The 22,768-nt window shown below is 43.0% G+C and overlaps 1 protein-coding gene across 1 annotated transcript; it reads left to right on the top strand.

The window, feature by feature from the left end:
• The first annotated feature begins 10,396 nt into the window (after window positions 1-10,396).
• On the top strand, window positions 10,397-18,402 carry LOC142943546 (putative E3 ubiquitin-protein ligase HERC1). Its single transcript, XM_076085110.1, has 13 exons — window positions 10,397-10,454; window positions 10,685-10,956; window positions 11,486-11,701; window positions 12,582-12,702; window positions 13,625-13,862; window positions 13,954-14,126; window positions 14,843-14,998; window positions 15,103-15,209; window positions 15,292-15,402; window positions 15,495-15,665; window positions 16,657-16,896; window positions 17,130-17,213; window positions 17,664-18,402. Exons 1-13 carry the CDS (start codon window positions 10,397-10,399, stop codon window positions 18,321-18,323), a joined length of 2,607 nt encoding a protein of 868 aa, XP_075941225.1. The 3' UTR covers window positions 18,324-18,402.
• Window positions 18,403-22,768: the final 4,366 nt, after the last annotated feature.

Raw genomic sequence — 22,768 nt, 5'->3', positions numbered from 1 at the left:
GCATCTCATAATGACCACATAACTTCACAAAACACAGTGCCTGGAATCTCTTTTCCTTCAACAGAAAGAGGTACAAGTGTGCATCACATACACAACTTATCTGATGTAAGGCATAACTAACAAGCAGCCAATCAAAGTACATATGTTTTGTGTTTGTTCACTTCATCATTATTATTATAGTCATGGCCAGTAGCTGTTTTATCAAAGATCAAGAACAGCAAACCTCAAAAGGCAAAAAACATTCCTGAAGCACACCGATTCATTTGTACCCTTTCATGTGCCTAAATTAGTGCAAACAGATTTGTAGCACTGTTTGCAATAACAAAACCATTCCAGTCAAGTAGTCAGGAAGCGGGTAAATCATCAGTCATTTGTGATTGTATAAATATTATGGGTGGACTTTTATTGCCAAAGTCAGTAATCATCAGTAGCTTTTACATTATGTCCTATTATTCTGATACACTCAATTGTTTAATGCCAATGGTGGATTTGTTAATGAAATAGTGTTCATGATAGCTTATTTTTTGTTTATTTCAAATGTTTATACTCTGAAGAAAAATAAATGAAAACTTGTAGATCTATCTGTATCCTTTCACAATATAATTATATTGGTTTATGCACATTATTTTGTGAGTCATTATCAGCTTTAAGTTGTTGTTTGATATGATCTAAAAATGAAGTGTGATAGTAAGTGGTATGATAGGAAGAACAGGTCTGGAGGCGGGCCTGTTTGAGGAGGAGCAGGAAGTGGCAGGAGCCCAGCTTGATCCGAGCCTATATGGGATTGAGTTCAGGTGTGAGTCCTTTGCAATACCTGCAGCAAAACCCTGGTCCCTGTTCTGACTACAGCTGTTTGTCTGAGAGAAAATGTGAGTTTCCCCGTACATTTATGTATGCAGGACCTTGATGCTTGAGTTGTTTATGTTAAGTTAATGATGTACATTGTGTTACTCATCATTTATATGGTAGCCTGATATTTACTCCATATGTATTACATTTTGTGTAAGGTTATAATACATGGGACATATTTTCTGTTGAGATAAAACCAGCCTCCCCTGCCCACCTGTCCATGTCTAGCCCGAGGGGCTGCTGTGGCAGGAGGAGTGAGGAGTCCACTGCCCGGAAAAAATCGACGATTCGATCCCAGTCTCCATCAGTCCGCATGTCGATGTGTCCATGGGCAAGATTCTGAATCCCAAATGGCTACCCAAGGCTGTTCCATCAGCTTGAATGTGTGAATGAGCATTGAGTTTAGATCCTGATGGGCAGGTTGGCACCTTGTGTGGCATCCTATGCCATCAATTTGTGAATGGGTAAATGTTTACATGTAGGTTACAAGGCTATTTTATTGTCATTGTACAACAGGGTGGAAATGCAGATTGCAGTCCCATTTTGCTACACAACAAAACACAAACACACACACAACAAACCTCTATGTGGAGGGTGAAGGATGTATTAAGGAGTCTCAGAGCCAGAGGAAAGAAGCTGTTCTGAAGTCTGCTGGTACGGCAGCTGATACCTCTGTATCTCTTGCTAGACGGCAGCAGGGTGAAAAGGTTGTGGCTGGGGTGGGTTCTGTCTTTTAATATAATTAGTGCTCTTTGCTCCTCTATACCAATACCACTGAGGCTCAGTTGATGGGTGCCAATAATGTTCAGGGTGGTTTTAATGACCCGCTGTAGAGCCCTCCTGTCCTGTGATGTACACATCCCGCCAGTTTGTAATGTTTCCAGTCGGGATGCTTTCTATCACTCCTCTGTAAAAGTAAACAAGTGTTCAACACTAGAGTGGAGGAGGTGCTGGGGTCTGTTTGTGAGGAAGTCTAATTACCAGTTGCAGAGTGAGGTACTCGAGCCCAGAGTGCTAAGTGAAGCCAATCAGTTTCATGGGGGAGATTGTGTTAAAGGCTGAGCTGAAATCAACAAACAACATTCTGATGTAAGTCTTGTTATTTTCCAGATGAGTGATGGATGAGTGGAGAGCAGTGGAGAAAGCATCCTCTGTGGATCCGTTGGCTCTGTATGAAAACTGGTGAGGATCCAGGCTGGGTGGGAAGTTGTTTCGGATGTGCTGGAGAATCAGTTTCTCAAAGCACTTCATCAGAATGGGGGTGAGTGCCACAGGACGATAGTTATTCAGACTGGACACTGCAGACTTTTTAGGTACAGGAAAGATGGTGGCTGTCTTGAAGCAGGTGGGAACACTCTCTTGTGGCAGTGTTGAAAAGAAATGATACCTTTCTCAAAGATGTCCAGTTGCTCAAAGGTGAATCCGTGGCAGAAGTAATGAACCTGTGAAACCTCACAGATTTAAGTCTTTGGGGAGAAACGTGACATCAGCCACACCAACGCCCACGTCGAGGAGGAACTACAGCCTGCGCGCACCCATTTTTTTTTTTTATTTTTTTTTTTTATTTAAAAAACTATAAGTGTTGTGCAATTAAAAGTTTTCACAATTGCTAAAACAAAAATGTGTCTTCATTTATATAAAGAACTCCAGTATAGTACTACATTACACTGAGCAGCATCTTGTCAGTGCTGATTTGCATTGACTGAGGACTGTTTCTGTATGTCCTGAAAGTAACAGGTGAGATTACATCTTACAATAGTCTTTCAACATAGTGATATGTTGAAAATGTCAGTGATGACATCAGTTATCTGGTTGGCACATGTTCTTCGTACACAACTATGTTGTCAGGCCCAGCAGCTTTACTCATATTCACTCTCATCAGGTTGTTCTATTGCTTTTGTGATCACCACATCATCAACACATATATGTTGATGTATATTCTCCAGATTGATGACATTTTCCTGGGTGGAGGCATCCCTGAACATGTGCCAGTCTCAACTTTCAAAACAGTCCTTTAGAGCAGCTGTAGCTTCATCTGTCCACATTTTTTATTTTATTTTTTCTAATGGTGTAGCCAGTTTAATTAGCTGGGTGTATGTAGGCAGCAGGAGCAGGGAAATGTGATGCGATTGTACAAAGTGGGGGCGGGGGAGGGCTTTTTTCTGCAACCAGGAATATTTGTGTAAACATGGTCCAGTGCATTGTTTCCTCTGGTGGAGATGTGGAATTTAGTTAAACAGATCTTAGGTTTGTTTGATTAAAATCACCAGCTATAATGATAATACCATCTGCTTGTTTTGTCATGTGTCTGCGTTTGAGCACCAAGCCGCATTGATGGAACACAGTCCGCCTCCCCTCTTCTTACCAGAGTCTAGCGTTCTGTCGGTGCAGTATACAGTCCGCCAGTCAAGTACAATAGTTGGTTTCGAAAGACTATTAAGAGACTAAGTCTATTCACCATTTACAATAAAAACGAATTGGACTCTTCCGGTGTCTCATTTAACCTGAGCGCGCATCCAGTACCTGGTAACCTGCATACGTCTTATAGTGTCCTGATTGGGGAATAGTCTGCAGGTAAATTGGTTTATTAAAATCTGATGTGTATGCTCTTCCTCTATGGGGTCACAAAACAAAAATAACAATACAGGTAAATTATATTGTATAGGATGTTTTATGTCATGGTGTCAGTATATGATTATCATTAGCAGTAGTAAAGTGATGCCAACTGTTTGTGGAAACATTTTGTAGTTCCTCAAATTTGTATTACCACGCAAGCAAACCGCTGTGACATTGATTGGCGTAGAAACAGGATGGGCCAAGACTTGTGCAGCTGCCCTGATATGAACTAAATAATCTGTCCGGAAAAGATGTAATCTCACCTGTTACTTTCAGGTTTTACAGAAACAGTCCTCAGTCAATGCAAATCAGCACCGACAAGATGCTGCTCAGTGTAATGTCAGAATCAGAATCAGCTTTATTGGCCATGTATGCGAACGCAAGGAATTTGACTCCGGTATTCACTTTGCTCTCAACGTTTTAGTCGGCACACACTATGCGTCCTACGATACTCGTAGTGTAGCTTTTCTACACCATCTTTAAAATACATCACCAGGATTAAATATTAAAATACGTGAGGCTCTTTGTGTTGTAGCACAGAGAAATGTGAAGCAAGCCGGCGCAGCAACGACAGACAGAAAAGGAAAAGAGCAGCGTGAGCAGAAAGTGAATTGAAAAGAGAGTTTAGAGGGACAGTCGAGAATTACTTACACTGGTGCAGCACAAAATCTCCATGGAGCAAAGGTGGAAAGAGAAGGAAGAACAGAGGAAAAGAAGATTGAAGAGGAAGAAAGACAACACATAGTAAAGCCTAGTGAAGACAAAAGAAAGATAGCTGGTGTTCTTGTAAAAGTAGAGGTGAATAGGACAGAGAGGGATATAAGATGAAAAGAGGGGCAAGACACCAGAGAAACAGACAGGACCAGAGACCGAAGAACATGCAGCTTCCTGTTGACTGCAGCCTGCATTTACTGTACATCCCAACTCACACACATTATTACATCAACACAAAAATCAACAAAACAAACGTGGTGAAAAGCAACCGTTCCAAGGGTTGACTACATTTGAAAGAGTGGTAGGTGATGAGGGAACAATAAGACTCAGGTACGTCTCCACACACACACATATCTGCCCTCATAGAGTACAAATGAACCAACCTGAAATGCCAACTATAAAAGCAAAACAGGTTTTTAGCATTTTGCAAAAAAGTTCTGTTCTGATATTTACTGAACATCGAGACAATTCTTTAAATTAATAGTAAATTCTATCCTCAATTGTCTTTGGCAAATGTAGAGTAGCCAAGGTCTATTTTTTTCCAGTAGAGGGTGGTATTAGTTTGTAGTTTGCGTCATACAACTAAATCGAACATTTAATTAATAAATGTAATTTGAGTCGCATGAAAAACACAAGGTGCCTAGATAATAATACATGAAATAAATCACGGACAGTTAAAACACGGTTCCACCCACGCCTACCATGCATGTCTCTAGATCCTCCAGCCTCTCAGCCTCCAGTATCTCGGTCGATGCTCTTTTAGGAATCTTTTCCTCCGGGACGTCCAGATCCACAGACTCCTGCTGCACCAAGGGGCGACCTCGCCGCACCAGGTGGTCTGCCTGGTAGGAGGAGAGGAAACCGGGAGCAGAGGTGAAGATGTGGATATAATTGGCAAGAATGGTAACGGAGAGATAAGGAGAGGTAAGATGGAATGTGAGGAATTGACAGAAATGGAGGATAAAAAACAGATATAAATGAGTTTCAGAGAGATTTACATATGTTACAGCAATTTAGAGGGCAAGTTATCAGCCATTGTTAATGAATCAATGAGCCAGTTGAGAGCTTTGTTGACTTTAATCTTACCAGAGTAAGTTGTGAAGTGGAAAGAGCCTCCAGAATCTCACGTGGTTGACACCCACTGGTCTCAAACCACATCCCAAATAATGTAATTTTGTATCCCTTTTAAACAGCATGTTGGGAACCTGTTAAAACTGTGTTTGCTCTAAAAACACATTTTACATGATGACATCCGTCACTATAATCACATGTTTTAAAGAAATGGACTTACGTTTATGGTTTTAATATTGCTTCAGCACCCCCTGCTGGTTTAAATTAGTAAATTATGTGATTGTGGCATTATAAATATCTGAGAAAAATTGCTGACATCAGGTATTACTTTTATTGTCCTTGCCCCGAATTTTTATCATTCAAATCTTACTGGAAAAATGTATTTTACCACTTTGATTGTTTCACGGATGTCAAGGTCAGCACAGTCCTTAATATCTATTATGGCTTCTTCTGGGGATCCACCAAAGAGCACATGCAGGATAGCTGGGCTGAGTCCTCCAAGGCATGGCCCATTATGGAGGAATGAATGACCAAGCATTCGGCCAGCAGCAACAAAGAAGTCACTCTCCAAAAGGTAATGCCAAGTGGAGGGAATCAGATGATCTTGTTCCCCCTCAAAAAGAAGAGTTCCTCCTGGTACTTCAATTAAAAGAGAAAAGTGAAAGAACATTGATAGTGCAGAATGTAAAGGACATAGACATTCAAACTTTCATACAGAATTAGTAAGGAAATATCAATCAGCCACTGAATACTTTGGGTGATCCTGTAGAAACCTACAGGGCCACAGCAGCTGCGTCACATTTGTTTGTTTTTTTAAGGTTTTAGGTATTCTCTACAAACCAAACACAGAGCCTGATAGCTGACAACCAGCCGTCAGCCAAAGTGAATATTCACTTAAAAGTCATCTCAAAACCATACTGAAGTTTGGACATGATGCTTGCAAAGAAATGGCGAGTCACGTCATCACCAATTGCTGGATCTCCTGAAAAAGCAAAATACACAGTACCGACATCAGTTAAATGAATAGATGATAATTTTTTACCTTTAGTTTTGCGTGTGTAACCAATTTACCCTCGAGTGTGCATGTCAAGGGGCAAGCCCACTCAACATTAGCCCTCTTATAAAAAGAAAGGACTGTCCTCTGCACTGTCTCCAAGATCCATGGTAAGATATAATGATTTTCTAGTTGCATGCTGGCTTAAAATGTCTTCTTTGAATCTCTTTGCTGCTTCACTGGGATTTGAAAGAATTGTCCAATCTAAAAATAGTTTTTAAATTATTCCAATTAATACTGGATGAGTTGATATGTACAGAGCAACAATTTATTGGAATAAATGATGTAACACACCATTTGGCGACTTCGTGTTGTTCCAGAGATTTTGAGCAACTCAAATCCTCCCCCTTGTCTGAGTTTTGGATATGCCTCTAAAATAAATTCTCTAAAGTCATCTGGATCAGTACGACTACCTGAAAATAGAAGATAATAATACAAACAATCGATCTAACTTGAAATATAATAACGTTTAATGTTTTTGAAAGGTAACTTGATTCAAGAAAAATACGTCTGTCCATCATGATGCCTGACTTACCTCGGAATGCAAGACGTTTTTCCCCCTAGTCCTGCAGCAGCAAGTCCATCTCTGGCTTATCGGTTTGTCCTCAATACAACAGAAAGAGTGAGTGTACGAATGAAGTCGTGCAGGCGCAGCAACAGTTCGCCTCCTTCTCCCTCTAATGCAGGGGTCACCAACCTTTTTGAAACTGAGAGCTACTTCAAGGTGAGTAGTACTGAGTAGTACGAAGGGCTACCCGCGTTCAAACCTCTAGTCTGGGCCTTTTCGGTCGGATTGTGTTGCCTCGCCTCTACCCCCGCCACCCCTGAGTTGTTGCCCCGCGGCCTGTTCCGAGGATTTACGGACCTGACGACGGGGTGCGCTCGCAGCTCGCGTCTGGCACCAACGGGATCAAAGGTAGCAAAGCATGACAATAATGTCAAGTCGGCCAAAATCAATGTCCTTGAGCAGGAGCTAAAGGCGGGTAGGCATGACAATAATGTCAAGGCGGGCCAAATCAATGACCTTGAGCAGGAGCTAAAGGGAGCTAAGCATGACAATAATGTCAAGTCGGCCAAAATCAATGTCCTTGAGCAGGAGCTAAAGGCGGGTAGGCATGACAATAATGTCAAGGCAGGCCAAATCAATGACCTTGAGCAGGAGCTAAAGGGAGCTAAGCATGACAATAATGTCAAGTCGGCCAAAATCAATGTCCTTGAGCAGGAGCTAAAGGCGGGTAGGCATGACAATAATGTCAAGGCGGGCCAAATCAATGACCTTGAGCAGGAGCTAAAGGTAGCTAGGCATGACAATAATGTCAAGTCGGCCAGAATCAATGTCCTTGAGCAGGAGCTATAGGCGGGTAGGCATGACAATAATGTCAAGGCGGGCCAAATCAATGACCTTGAGCAGGAGCTAAAGGGAGCTAAGCAGGGAGCTAAGCATGACAATGATGTCAAGTCGGCCCAAATCAATGACCTTGAGCAGGAGCTAAAGGGAGCTAAGCAGGGAGCTAAGCATGACAATGATGTCAAGTCGGCCCAAATCAATGGCCTTGAGCAGGAGCTAAAGGGAGCTAAGGATGACAATGATGTCAAGTCGGCCAAAATCAATGTCCTTGAGCAGGAGCTAAAGGCGGGTAGGCATGACAATAATGTCAAGGCGGGCCAAATCAATGACCTTGAGCAGGAGCTAAAGGGAGCTAAGCATGACAATAATGTCAAGTCGGCCAAAATCAATGTCCTTGAGCAGGAGCTAAAGGCGGGTAGGCATGACAATAATGTCAAGGCGGGCCAAATCAATGACCTTGAGCAGGAGCTAAAGGTAGCTAGGCATGACAATAATGTCAAGTCGGCCAGAATCAATGTCCTTGAGCAGGAGCTATAGGCGGGTAGGCATGACAATAATGTCAAGGCGGGCCAAATCAATGACCTTGAGCAGGAGCTAAAGGGAGCTAAGCAGGGAGCTAAGCATGACAATGATGTCAAGTCGGCCCAAATCAATGACCTTGAGCAGGAGCTAAAGGGAGCTAAGCAGGGAGCTAAGCATGACAATGATGTCAAGTCGGCCCAAATCAATGGCCTTGAGCAGCAGCTAAAGGGAGCTAAGGATGACAATGATGTCAAGTCGGCCCAAATCAATGGCCTTGAGCAGCAGCTAAAGGGAGCTAAGGATGACAATGATGTCAAGTCGGCCCAAATCAATGACCTTGAGCAGCAGCTAAAGGGAGCTAAGGATGACAATGATGTCAAGTCGGCCCAAATCAATGACCTTGAGCAGCAGCTAAAGGGAGCTAAGGATGACAATGATGTCAAGTCGGCCCAAATCAATGACATTGAGCAGCAGCTAAAGCGGGCTGAGCATGACAATGATGTCAAGTCTGAAGAGAGCCTCTTGCCAGCTGGAGCCGGCAAGAGGCTCTCTTCAGACTTGACATCATTGTCATGCTCAGCCCGTGAGTAGTACGAACAGTTATAGATTCTGTTATCCTTCATGTTCGAGAACATTTAATGTGCGTGTACTGTACCGAAAATAATGTTTATTTTCGTTGTTTAGTGCTGTATGGAATTGGTGTCCGTCTGCGCTACATGTGCATTTGAGCTAGCACAAAGATAACATGTTGTGAGTGTGATGCCCACCAATGTGTTGTCACATTGTTATGCATTTTGTTTTCATGCACAGCCAATATGTTTTAAAGTGAGCACACTTGTTTATTCCAGCAATAGTTTTATAAGTGACTGACCTAGTGGGAACAATGATGTTGCCACTAAAGCCACTAGAAGGCACTGTACTCCAGAGAAAGCTAGCACGACGTGAAGAGCGAAGCAGGATGTGAAATCCTTCTTTTCAAGTGACCAAGCGTTCAGGAGAGAACTGCAAGGCTAATAATGTTTAGCATTTTAAGACCATCCTACAGATATAATGATATATATGTATGTGTGTATAGTGTGTGTATAGATAGTGTGTATAGATACACATATATAGTGTATATATATATAGTATATACACATATATAGTGTGTATAGATGTGTATAGATACACATCTATACACACTATCTATGATGGCATGCTATAATGGCATGCTATGATGGCATGTTTCTTCCTCTCGTTAGCTCACTCCTCCATGACTGTGATGCCCCCCCCCCCGCCATTCATCTCTCATGATGAGGTTCTTGTTTTGAGCTTCACTTCAAGACACTGTCGTAGTCTACCTACAGCAAAAAGACAAGAAAGACCATACAGATGTGCCCATTGTTCAAATAACAGTTCATTCTTCTGTTACTTTGGACAACGAAGGCTCGTTCCCAGTGAAGATTGTGATTTGTGAGAGTTCATGGAATTACCAGTCGCAGAAATCATCCGTACTGATATAGAGATGTTTAGTCGTGTGTGTGTATAAGGTTCTTCTCCAGAGTCAGAGTTCTACTACAGTAGAGTTTATAGAAACACACAGGAGTACAATGTACTGCTGTGGACGTATTTTAGACTCCTTAAAGAATCTATTACAGTTTAAGTTTTAAGCTTTATTTAGAATATTTTCACCTCTTTACTTTGATGTCAGAGAACTGAAGCTGTTATCTTTGATCTCTACAAAGACACCAGACTCCATTCACAGAAACAGTGATTTAACCTCTCAGACCACAGGAGTTGTTGCTCTACTGCTGCCTCCATCTGTTAGTGTGTTTGTGTTATTGTGTGACTTTGGTGATTCTGAACTACCGCTTTAAAACACCAAAGTCACACAATGACAAGTTAGGAGGCAACAGTAAACCAGCAACTCCTGAGTTCTGAGAGGTTAAATGACTGTTTTTATGAATGGAGTCTGGTGTCTTTGAAGAGAACAAAGATAACAGCTTCAGTTCCCCTCAGAAAGGTCTGTCTGACATCAAAGTAAAGAGGAGAAAATATTCTAAATAAAGCTTAAACTGATATAGATTATTTTAGGAGTCTAAAATATGTGTTTCTATAAACTCTACTGTAGTAGAACACTGATGATGGAGAAGAACCTCATACTAACGCACTTCTAAACATCACTACTGTCCTTTTTAAAATGAATCATCAGTACTGATGCTTAAACTTCAGTGCTTTAGAGTATGGAAACACGAGCTCCGGTTGCCATTTCACTTCTCAACTACAGCATTTTTACCCTCAGTGGGTGTTTGAAACTCAGTGCACCCATTATAGATGAATCCATAATGGCTCATAAAGGCTTGTGCCCGCATGACGACTCAGCATTTCTCCATTTGATGAGCTCTTATAGAGTAATAATGCATTACCCTGCATAGCTCCTAAGTGCTTAAAAGCAACATGGCCCATCCATCAAAAGCGTTACGTTGTGCATTTAAACATCTGAAAGGCTCCTCTCTTCCTCCCGTCTTCAGGCTTACCTCAGAGCTCACCGGACTCCCTGGCCGAGTCCTGGTTCCGGGCCAAACTGAGCCGCCAGCGGAGCTACAGCTCGGCACTGTTCTACGAGGAGTCGGACCTGGACCTGAGCCGCTCGCTGGGCATCCACGCTCTCATCGACAACATGGTCAGCTTCATCAGCGGCGATGTGGGCCTCGCTCCGGCCTTCAAGGAGCCGGAGGAAAGTATGTCCACCAGCCCACAGGCGACTATCCTGGCCATGGAACAGCAACAGAGCAGGGCAGAGGTGAGGGGCTCTCTCAGGACCTCTCTGGGTCTCTGTCTCACTCTAAGTGACGTCGCTTTAAAATGTTGCCTACGAAGCAAAGGATGTCTCATTTAGTTAAATTCCTCAACTCCCCTCTCCTCGTGTCTCTTCCTCGCCTCCTCCGCTCACATCTCAGGTGGAAGGCACTGGGATGCAATGAGAGGAGGCGAGGAAAATTGATGGATGTACAAACTTAATCCCTGTGTGTTCATGGTAATGAATGAATCTACACGTCATCGATGTGTTTTAACAAGAGGAAGAAGAGATATCAGGCTTTGATACACACACAATACTTCTTGGATACAATCAATATTGTTGTTTTTCAGTAAGAAAATGGTAGAATATAACCAGATTTATTCTTTAAAACTACGTAGTGTCAAATGAATGAGGCAGATTTTCTGAAAACAGTAACACATTATTGGTAATAGTGCAGCTAAAAGATCTAGAAAACACATGCGACGCTGTTAGAATATCCACTCGACCACTGGGATTTGTTTTTAATCTCCAGCTGCGGTTGGAGGCGCTCCACCAGATTGTGGTGTTGATCTCCGGCATGGAGGAGAAGGGCAGCCAGCCCGGGGACGCGGATCGATCCGGCGGCGCCTTCCAGTCCTCCTCCCTGCTCACCTCTGTCAGGTTGCAGTTCCTGGCGGGTTGCTTTGGCCTCGGCACCGTGGGCGCCGGAGGCCTGAAGAGGGAGAGCGTGCAGCTGCATCACTACCAGGTACGTGTGAGCCTCATCAACTGCTGATACTGATGAGCATCGATAGTCAAGTGACAGTTCAGTTTAACTCAAACTTGTAATGCTGCAACATTTTTTGCTGCTTTGATACAAATGGAAAGCTTGCACAGAAGATGTCAAATGTAACTTGATTTACTCAGATTTAAGAGTTGTTGGATACACAGAATTTGGTGGTCGTGACTCTGCATGCACAGCGAAGCACCAATCACAATTACTCTCATCAATTTATCAAACAACCAAAGCAGGAAAAAAGAGAAACACTGAAACAAAAAATTTGATTTCAAAAGTGAGAAAATGTTTCTGCTGCAGAAAGGATGATGTTGAAGAAACGGGTACTTTGTTGTCATCTGGTGAAAATTATTTTTATATCACAAAAAAAATAAAAAATTCCCAAAGTCAGTTTTCAGCATATACATAGTTTATATGAAGTGGACGTAGTCATCATGACGTCACCCGTTGGTTTGTGGACTGATGTTTTGAAGACTCGAGTCGGGCGATTTCGCCGTCGCCCCTAAAGCATCCCCTGCTTTATGGTCCGTTTGACTCTAAATGGACCATAATCTACTAAATGAACATCATGCTGTATTGAAGAAGACTTGAAACTAGAGATTGAGACCATAAACTCATGTTTACAATGTTTACTGAGGTAATAAATCAAGAGAGAAGTAGAGTCATTTTCTCATAGACGTCTATACAACCAGAGGAGTCGCCCCCTGGTGGACACTAGAGAGAATGCAGCTTTAACACATGAAGCATCGGCTTCACTCAGCAGAACCGGAGGTTGGCGCCTGGTTGTCAGTAATGTCGTGCAGCCTGAGTAGTGACCATATTAACTGTGTGTTTACATCTTTCTCTTTTGCAGGATGGTGTAAAAGCAACGAAGAGGAGCCTCCAGATGGAAATCCAGACAGCTGTTCATAAGATCTACCAGCAACTGTCTGTCACCCTGGAGAGAGCACTGCAGGCAAACAAGCACCACATAGGTAAGAGAGACGACTGCTGCACGACCTCAGCAGTGGAGCCTCCATCATTTATCAGGATCAAATTATTCAGGTTGTAGAATATACGAATTAAAGACATTGAACATTAACTTTTTTTTGTCGTACCTGCGATCTGCTCTCACTTGTTCATTCAAAGTGCAGGACAACTTTCAAAAGTAGTTAATTGGGCTTGTTTTACATTTACATTACTTCGGGGAAGGTTTTTGACGGGGGCCATGATGGAACACGCCCCCTCAGTTTGGCCTTGATGCCCCGCCCACATTGCCTCAGCCTCTTTCCCGTCAATCAATTTTTTACAGATTCTATTTCAGCATCCTTGAGATTCTGAATACTTATTGAATGCTAAGTGAAACACTGGGCACACAACCAGAGTAGAAGAAGAAGTGTGAGCGTTCTCCTGCTAACAGACTCTGTATGTAAATAATTATGAGGATGAATGTTTAAAAATAAAAAAATAAAACACACCCACAAGTCTTCGATCCACGTCGTTCACAACTGTATTTATAACAGAATATTAACTTTGTCTGCAGGCAACAGACAAAGTAGGAAATAATAACAACAAACGCAAACAGACAAAAAATAAACCTTTTAACTACGCAGATAAATGAATCCGCTCAATTCAACAAAACCTTCCACAACTGAAACGTAAATGCCGATTAATTATTCTATGAAATAAAAAGTTTTTATTTATTTATTTCACTGATAGTTATGTATCCGAGTTAAAATGATCTTTTACTTTTGGGTTAAATTCAGTATTTCTGTCGACCTAAAATCATCGTGCCGTCATTAAATTGACGACACCGACGGCAGAGCGGCTCCTGAAATGATGAATTTCCAGGCTTCGCTTTATTAACAGCCTGTTTGATTATTTTATCTCTTTCTCTCGACCTCTTCTCCGTCCTAGAAGCCCAGCAGCGCCTCCTGCTGGTCACCGTCTTTGCGCTGAGCGTCCGCTACCAGCCGGTGGACGTGTCCCTGGCCATCTCCAGCGGGCTGCTCAGCGTGCTGTCTCAGCTCTGCGGGACGGAGACGATGCTGGGCCAGCCGCTCCAGCTGCTGCAGAAACCCGGAGTGTCTCAGCTCAGCACCGCCCTCAAGGTGGCCTCCACACGCCTGCTGCAGATACTGGCCATCAGCACCGGGTAAGAGCTTTAGAAACCAGAGGAATGAAATCTGCACTTTGTAAAACCCGAAGATTATATCAACAAACTGTTTTGTCCTTTTGATTCGCAGGACGTACGCGGACAAGTTGAGTCCCAAGGTTGTCCAGTCGCTGCTGGATCTGCTCTGCAGTCAGCTGAAGAACCTGCTGTCCCAGGCGGGAGTCAGTCTTCTCTCTTCTGGAAAAGACCAAGAGGACAGCAAACAGGAGGACGGAGCAGACTCTGAAAAGAAAGACTTCAGAGGTGATGAAGGAGTTTTTATAATGCATGGTTAATACATGGTTAATACATGGTTAATACATGGTTAATACATGGTTAATACATGGTTAACACACGGATAACACACGGATAACACACGGATAACACACGGATAATACATACTGGTTTTCATCAACAGAAGCTATGATCAAACACGGTTGTTGACAATAGTATTTCCATTAACTAACTCAAATATAAAACTAATTTAACCTTGTTGGCAAGAATGATTTGGACGTAGACGCAACGTATATGTCTCTGGTAGCGACCTGTCAATCACCGTGTAGCCCCGCCCTAAAGCATCCCCTGCTTTATGGTCTGTTTGACTCTAAATGGACCATAATGTACTAAATGAACATCATGCTGTATTGAAGAAGACTTGAAACTAGAGATTGAGACCATAAACTCATGTTTACAATGTTTACTGAGGTAATAAATCAAGAGAGAAGTAGAGTCATTTTCTCATAGACTTCTATACAACCAGAGGAGTCGCCCCCTGGTGGACACTAGAGAGAATGCAGCTTTAACACATGAAGCATTGACTTTACTGGACAGAACCGGAGGTTGCCGCCTGAAAGAATGGTTAAAAACAGATCCCTTTAAGAGCAATAGTTACTGTGCCTACAGTGAAAGTGTTTGTTTTCCATGAAACATAACCAAAGGTCTGTAATTGTGTCCGTGTTTTTTATTGTCTCGTTCCTCAGCGTTGATCCGTAAGCAGCACACTGCTGAGCTGCACCTCGGAGACTTCCTTGTCTTCCTCAGGAGAGTGGTGTCCTCCAAGGCCATCCAGTCCAAGATGGCCTCCCCTAAATGGACCGAAGTGCTGCTCAACATCGCAGCGCAGAAATGCTGCTTAGGTACAACCAGCCGTTGTGACACACGACACCGTGTAACATGTGCGCCTGCTTCATGTTACAAAGCTGAGATATTCATTAACCCCTCGTGGCTGTTTTGATTCTAGGGGTCCCTCTGGTGGGCAACCTGAGAACTCGGCTCCTGGCTCTTCATGTGCTGGAGGCCGTCCTTCCTGCCTGTGAGGCCAATATGGAGGACGACCAAATGACACAGGTTTGTCGGCTTTCTTTGCTTTTTTTTTTTGTGCAACTCCTCAATAACAGCCAGTGAGCTGATAAAGTTTGTTCTCCTCTAGGTTGTCGAGCGGCTCTTCGCCCTTTTGTCCGACTGCATGTGGGAAGCTCCCGTTGCTCAAGCCAAACACTCGATCCAGATTAAAGAAAAAGTTCAGGAACTCAAACTGCAGGTGTAGTAATCATCCTCCATCCTCCCCCCCGACTCGTGTTTTGATTATTATGACTATTTGTTCGAGCGGCCGACGGTTTCTTTGATCCCCAGGGCGAGTCAGAGGAGGAGGACGAGAACCTTCCCATCCAGGAAGTGTCCTTTGACCCGGAGAAGGCTCAGTGTTGCATGGTGGAGAACGGCCAGGGTCTGACACATGGCAGTGGGGGTAAAGGCTACGGCCTGGCCTCTACCGGCATCTCCTCTGGATGCTACCAGTGGAAGGTACAGTTACTGTTTATTACCTTATCTCCTGCTGCTTCCACGCGCTCCTCGGATGCTTTGACATCCTGAATTGTGGAAGTTGTTCCGACTTCGGAAGCTACAAAGAAGATGTTCTGTATTTTACTACTCGGAGCATTTAAACAAGACGTTGATAGCCATTACAACTTCCGTAGTCTGAACCAAGACGGCAAACTTTATTACACCTTTCAACCTTGACAAAGGCAACACAGACCAGATCCACTACTTCTGTTCTTACCTTTCACAATAAAAGCCCTCAAATTCACTCAGAGGTATTCACTGAAAGGAAATATCTTACAGTGTCTTCGGCTGTAACAGTTCAGCTCAGACAGTCAGACGCTGCTCTGGGTCAACAGGATGCTGGTTGTTGGTCTTCTGCTTGTGAATCTGTTTTAACCTTTGAAGTGTTGACAAAATTGCATCGCTGCCAGTATGAATAGTTTTGATACAAAATATTAGCAGACGAGTATTTCCCATTATTGTGTTGTCTATTAGTCCCGCCCCCGGTGTGGAAAGACCAACTTTTCGAACTAATCAAGGTCCCTCTACGTGGACAGCAACTAACTGTTACAACCTTATACCCTCTTAAAATTGATACGCAATACATGAATTAATAACAAAGTTTCTCATCGTCAACACGTTTACTTTCGTTCGCCATCTTTCTCAGTCATGTGACGTCAATCGGCAAGTCGTGTAACAAAGTTTTCAACATCTTTCCTAGTTTTTGTTCCGACTTGAGGGGCGGGGCGTTCATGGGAACTTTCCCAGTCGGGAACTCATTTTTTTTTTAAACATTTCAAAATCTTCATGAAGCCAGCTGAATGTACACACCAGGGCTGAATAATCTGATAGTTAAGGAAGGATAACAGTAGAGGCGGAGCATTAATTGATGGGAAACTGCTTTACACAGAAATATAAACTTATCTAATTTTTTGCCTGTTTTGAACCACGTCCCGTTTTATTTCCTCTGTAGTTTTACATCGTGAAGGAGAACCGAGGCAATGAGGGCACGTGTGTGGGCGTTTCACGATGGCCCGTGCACGACTTCAACCACCGCCCCACGTCGGACATGTGGCTGTACCGGGCGTACAGCGGGAACCTCTATCACAACGGAGAGCAGACGCTGACTCTGAGCAGCTTCACTCAGGGAGACTTCATCACCTGCGTCCTGGACATGGAGGCCAGAACCATCTCCTTCGGCAAGAACGGAGAGGTGAGACACACTGAATATTGATTTGGATATTTAAAAAATAATTTAAAGTATCACAAACTGCGTTGATCATTGCTAGTCCGTCCCTAAATTATGAATGTCTCGTCTGGACATGGACACGCATGCATATTCATTTATTCACACACAATTCAATAGCAAAGACGAAACATAAAAGAGCCACATGTCCTCCTCGGGGTTCTGTGTTCATCTCTAACTGCTGACTTGTGATTCAACAGGAACCAAAGTTGGCCTTCGAGGACGTTGACGCCACAGAGCTCTATCCCTGTGTGATGTTCTACAGCAGTAACCCAGGAGAGAAGGTAACGCACATAAGCATCCACCTACTGCTCCATCTGCAGGAGTTCTTTCATCTGCTCATTTTTACAGTGACTCAGCTGTTACTGGGGGATGAGATTCCATAACTTTAAGCTTTTGTTCTGGTATGATCTCTGAGGGCGGATTCACAGAAGGATTGTTAGGGTTTTGCAGCTGTTAAACCTGCACAAATAATACAAAAAAAACCCTGTGTGATTCTTCTAGCAACAAATAATACTCACCCCCTGTGTCATTTACTCATATTTAAATGAGGTAGTATGCAAAAATGTGGCCATTTTTATGTTAATGAGCCACATTGCAAAAACAGTCCAATTCACAAAGACCATTACACGCAGTTACACTAATGTGATGCTTTCTATATATATATATATTATACATATATATATATTATATATATATATATTATATATGTATATTCTGCTTATTTGTTCCAGGTTAAGATCTGTGACATGCAGATGAGGGGCACACCTCGAGACCTCTTACCTGGCAACCCGGTCTGCAGCCCCATGGCCACTGTCCTGGCCGAGGCCACTACGCAGCTGATCCGCATCCTGCATCGCACCGACCTCTGGACCCACCGCATCAACGAGACCATGACCGAGCGGCTCCACAGGATCAAGCCTTGCTTTAGGGAGTCCGCCGGCACGTCCGGTGGCGGGGGTCAGAGGCTGAAGAAGAGTCGCTCGGTGCAGAGCCGCGAGGAGCACGACGCCCAGAGGGAAAGCCAGGAGACGCCCACGAGGACGGAGGAGGAGCGGGGACGCCACGGGCGGCAGCACGGCCTGGGGGAGCTGTCGGAGCACCACCTGAGGACGCTCTGCACGGAGGTGTGGCCGGTCCTGGCGGTGATCGGAGGGGCGGACGCGGGCCTGCGTGTCGGCGGGAGATGTGTGCACAAGCAGACCGGGAGGCACGCCACACTACTGGGCGTGGTGAAGGAAGGCAGCACCTCGGCGAAGGTGCAGTGGGACGAGGCCGAGATCACCATCAGGTACGGGGGGTTGTGGCACCTTTCTTTGACATTTTTATACGTTGCTATATTTGTTATTTGCTGGTATATTTTACAGATATACCAAATTGTAAGCAAGTTGTGAATTTATTTCAACATCGGCCATGTAAAGATTTTGACTGTCACTGCACACTCAAACAATATGTGCTGAGTCAGCAGCTTTTGCTTTTAACGAGGGGAAATCCATCACATGATTGTTGGTCCAACAGCAGCGCTCTGCACGATGTTAGAGACGCACCGACAGCAAGTCTTCTTATTGGCTGATCCTGATTCCTTAAATCGTTTTGAATAGTCTGACCTGCTGATTCAGAGGTCATTTATAGTTTAGACAAACTTTCCTCTTAACTTTTCTTTAAATGGAAAATTTAATTGGATGTTCATAAATTATGAACATGATTTGTAAATTTTCATATCATAGAAAACATTCTATTCTATACTGATGTATGTAGGTCTGTTTTAGAGTCAACGATTTATTATCCGTCTAAAGTGATGTATTTATTTATCTGTTTATACAAAACTATGAATGAATCTATTTACAAGAATGTAAAGTGTGTATATTATGTTTTATTAACTCACTGCGTGGAATATATATCAATATGATATATGTGAATATATTTCTTGTGTTTACCTGATGGTCTGAATAAGTCGCTAAATATGTCGCCAGTTGTTGTTTTTTTTTAGAAATAAAGTCGATAAGAGGGTTTGAAATGCGTGTAAATTCAAACCAGCACAGAATGGTCTGTATGTGAAACTGATCGGTGCGTCTCCAGTGCTCGTGTGACTTATGGTCGTCGGCAGTTTGACCTCATGGCTGATGAGAATGTATTCTGGAGCTTTCTTCACTGCCTGTATTCACATCCCTCTGACACCCTGCATTAGCCTCTTCATCGGTTTATTTTTCACCCTCCATTTCCCCCTCGCTCTAATTCACTGTTTTCATGTTTGTTATTGACTCATCATTAATCCACAACTCTTCTGCACGATGATTCACCGAGCGGCATGATTTTGTGCCATACCCACACACTCCATTTCTTTATTTGTCTCGCATGCTGTGCTCTTTCTCTCCTGCCCTTTCCCTCACTTTGTGTTTCCTTCCCTTGTCTCCTTTCACTCTCCACTCCCTTCTATTAAATTAAATTGTAATAAATTGTAATTGTAATAGTATAGTATGTTATTAAAAATGAAAATACTTTAGGCTTAAACCTTTATTTTAATCTCCATATACGTTGTACATTCATGACTTGTCATGTGTACATGTGAGCAACACATCAGCGCGGACACATGGACAGCAGGAGACATTCAACCGGCAACATGTTGGTTACAAACAGCCTCTTTGTTCTTCACAGTACAGGAAGCACTTCCTCTGTTGTTCTTGTTTCGATGAGGGAGCTGATCGTGAACCGTGCGCATCGTGTTACGCTTCATTCACGATACGGTGCTGGTGTTCTGTGGTGCAGCTCGTTCCTTAGTTTGACATCGTAGCTGGTTTATGTGCACGTGTAGAGTTAAAGTGAGACGGCAGACAGCAGCCTTTGCACAATAGTTAAGAGAGTAGAAAAGAAAGGATGATGATCGATTCAGAGCGGTAGAGCCGAGTGCCCCCATGACACACTTCTTCTTTTCTCACTGCAGGTCTCAGCAGTTTCCAGGAGAGCGTTGCAACGGACCGGATCCAGAGAATAATGGGGGTCCTTCAGAATCACAACGCGGGGTAAATAAACCGTAAGACATACGACCCGTTCACCCTGATCAGATGAGGACATCGTGTCTACATGCCTGATGAACAACAGCTGAAGCATGAGTGGGCTGATTGAATACACACTCATTTATTCCTCCTGGACTCAGTACGACCTCCAGTAACGTCTCAGACGGGAAGTATTACGAAAAAATACAAAAATACAAAATACAAAAAATATGACGTTGAGTATAAATCGTAATTTGTGTTACGATTTGTAACACAAATGTCACAGAGCCGGTTTCCAGCTGGCGTCCGTCAACCGTAGAAAAGACGTTCTGTGATTGACAGCTGACTGTGTGAGGAGCGTACAGATTCTATTCAGATTAAAACACACGGCAGTGAATTATATCTAAGTCTAAGCGCCTGTGAAGGTTTGTTTTCTTTGACGCTGAGCTCAAACAGTTACAAAAAACAAGATGAAAAGTGTTTGATTCATTGGTACTTCTGTACGCGTTGATGTCCAGCTTTCCTCCAAGAACAACGTCGCTCCAAACATGATTTAACACATTTGATAAAGTCAGTAAAGTCATAACAATGTTAAATTGGTAAAAGCATAGTAAAAGTCACGGTTTAGTATGTCATAAAATATAACAAAAGTTATAAAATAATATGTCATAAAATATAACAAACGTTATAAAATAATATGTCATAAAATATAACACAAGTTATTGTATAATATATCGTAAATATATAGTAAAAAGTTATAGTATATGTCATAAAATATATTTTTCTTAACACCTGGTGTTTTTATTGGACTGTAGTTTCACAGTACAGATGTTTATTTTAGTTATGCGTGTGTGTGTGTGTGTGTGTGTGTGATGCTGTGAGCGGTGGGCGGGGCCTCGGTGAGCTTACTGCTCTATTTATAGCCTGTGAATGGAACAAGGTCCTTCTGCTGCTTGTGTGTGTGTGTGTGTGTGTGTGTGTGGGCGTGGTCACATGTGGACCTGAACATGCTCTACTTGTCCTCCTCACACGTCATGTAACGCTTGTATGTTGCCGTCAGATAGCATCACACAGACGGAGAGGAATGTGGACGTACTAAGATTACCCCCCCCCCCCCCCCCCAGCTTTCTATTTATTCAGTCTTTGTGCCGTTTCATGCCGTCCACCAATCAGATGCAGCCCCTCAGCCGATGTGTTGGCAGCGGCTTTATGAGGCTTATGTAACGTCCATTGGCGAGACGTCCGTCAGCCATCTGAGCTGCAGGGCAGCGACTGTAATCTGCAGCTGGAAACTCCTCCAATGTCACATTCATCCACCTGCTCACCAAGTACTCCAGTACTTTCACTTTACTGGATTCTATATTCATCAGACAGCTGGAGTTGGTTTTTGACTGTAAAGAGACAGATCGGATGTTTAGGAGTGTGTTTGTGCGAGGTTCTTCTCTACAGTCAGAGTTCTACTACAGTAGAGTTTATAGAAACACACAAAGTAATGTAGACTTTCATATTGGATCATATTGGTTTTAACTAACATGAGGTTTAGTAGCACACGCTACCAGTCCCAGCTGTGGCCACATTGGTACAGCGGTCTCTTTGTGAGGCATTGCTCGACCGATGTACCTTTATTGTTTGTGTGTCATTTTATGTATTTGTCTCTCTGGACCCTGAGTCTGAAATAAAGTCTATATCTATCTCTCTAATGTACTGCTGAGGACGTATTTTAGACTCTAGAATTTGCTCTAGTTTACAAAAAGTTACATTAACTTTAGTGTTCGTCGTGTTCATGTTTTTGATTTGAAGTATTTTAAATCCCTCGTTTACTAACTCCGTCTTCTTCTTCTCTCCCGTCTTTGTCGGCAGCGTCTCTGTGTGGAACAAACAACGATTAGTTTCATCCATTGAATCTGTTTCCTCTGCTATGACATGTACAAATGGCTGCTGTGAGTCCTTGAGTCCTTTCCTTAACCCCTGTTTCCTCTCTCCTCCAGCGGACGCTTCCTCAGCTTCATACTGAAGATAGAAGAAATGCTTCACAGCTGGTTCCCTCACATCACATCAGACCCGACGCAGACGGACGACGGCTCTCCTGCTAAGAAGCAGAAGGTGAAGATTTGTTGTCACATGACTGTTGGTCTCAGATGAATCATGACTTCATAGTTTCACACTTTAATGTTTTTACACACTCTGGTTAAAGTGAACGCTTTATTAGAGGAGAGATTTATAATGAGAACATGAAGAATAAAATGTTTTTGAGGAAATATCACATTTTTAATCTTCGTTTCGTTTTATTATAGAAGTGTTTGTCACACGTGATGTGTTCAAGGACCGTCGGAACGATGTAAATCCAACGATAAATACAGTATTTAGTCATGTTTAAAGCAGCTTCTTCAAATGTGAAACTGTTCCTTTGACGGTAAAACAAATGTTTGAGTTTTGAACTGTTAAATGTCCCAATGAGCTCCGAGAACATTTCATAAAAGATCCTTTGAAGAATAAAATAAGAAGCCCTAAAATACATCAGAGTAAGATAACAATCCTGCACGCTGAAGGTAATCTTGTGATTATGGTCTCTGAGGAAGAGAAGCACCTTATGTAACAGAACGACGAGTTCATGGTTTCATAAGAAGAGTAGAAGTCACACGATGAGGGGAAAACCAGAGCGGCCTCTCAACCATCTGTGGAGTAAACTCACGTTCATCCAGAGTCCACTGGAGGAGGTCCAGCTGCTCTCAGATCAGCACCACAAATCAATTCTTTGTTGTTGTTGTAATATTCGTAGACGGTTTACATTTCTCATCTTTCTGATCGTAGCCGTCGTTGCTTTTACTTTTCTTTGAGTTGATAAA

Source organism: Anarhichas minor, unplaced genomic scaffold (assembly GCF_050575085.1).
Source record: "Anarhichas minor isolate MPS153535 unplaced genomic scaffold, ASM5057508v1 ptg000139l, whole genome shotgun sequence".
NCBI classification, from domain to species: domain Eukaryota; kingdom Metazoa; phylum Chordata; class Actinopteri; order Perciformes; family Anarhichadidae; genus Anarhichas; species Anarhichas minor.
The sequence above is the reverse complement of the archived record's forward strand: the minus strand, read 5'-3'. Positions and strand labels throughout refer to the sequence as shown.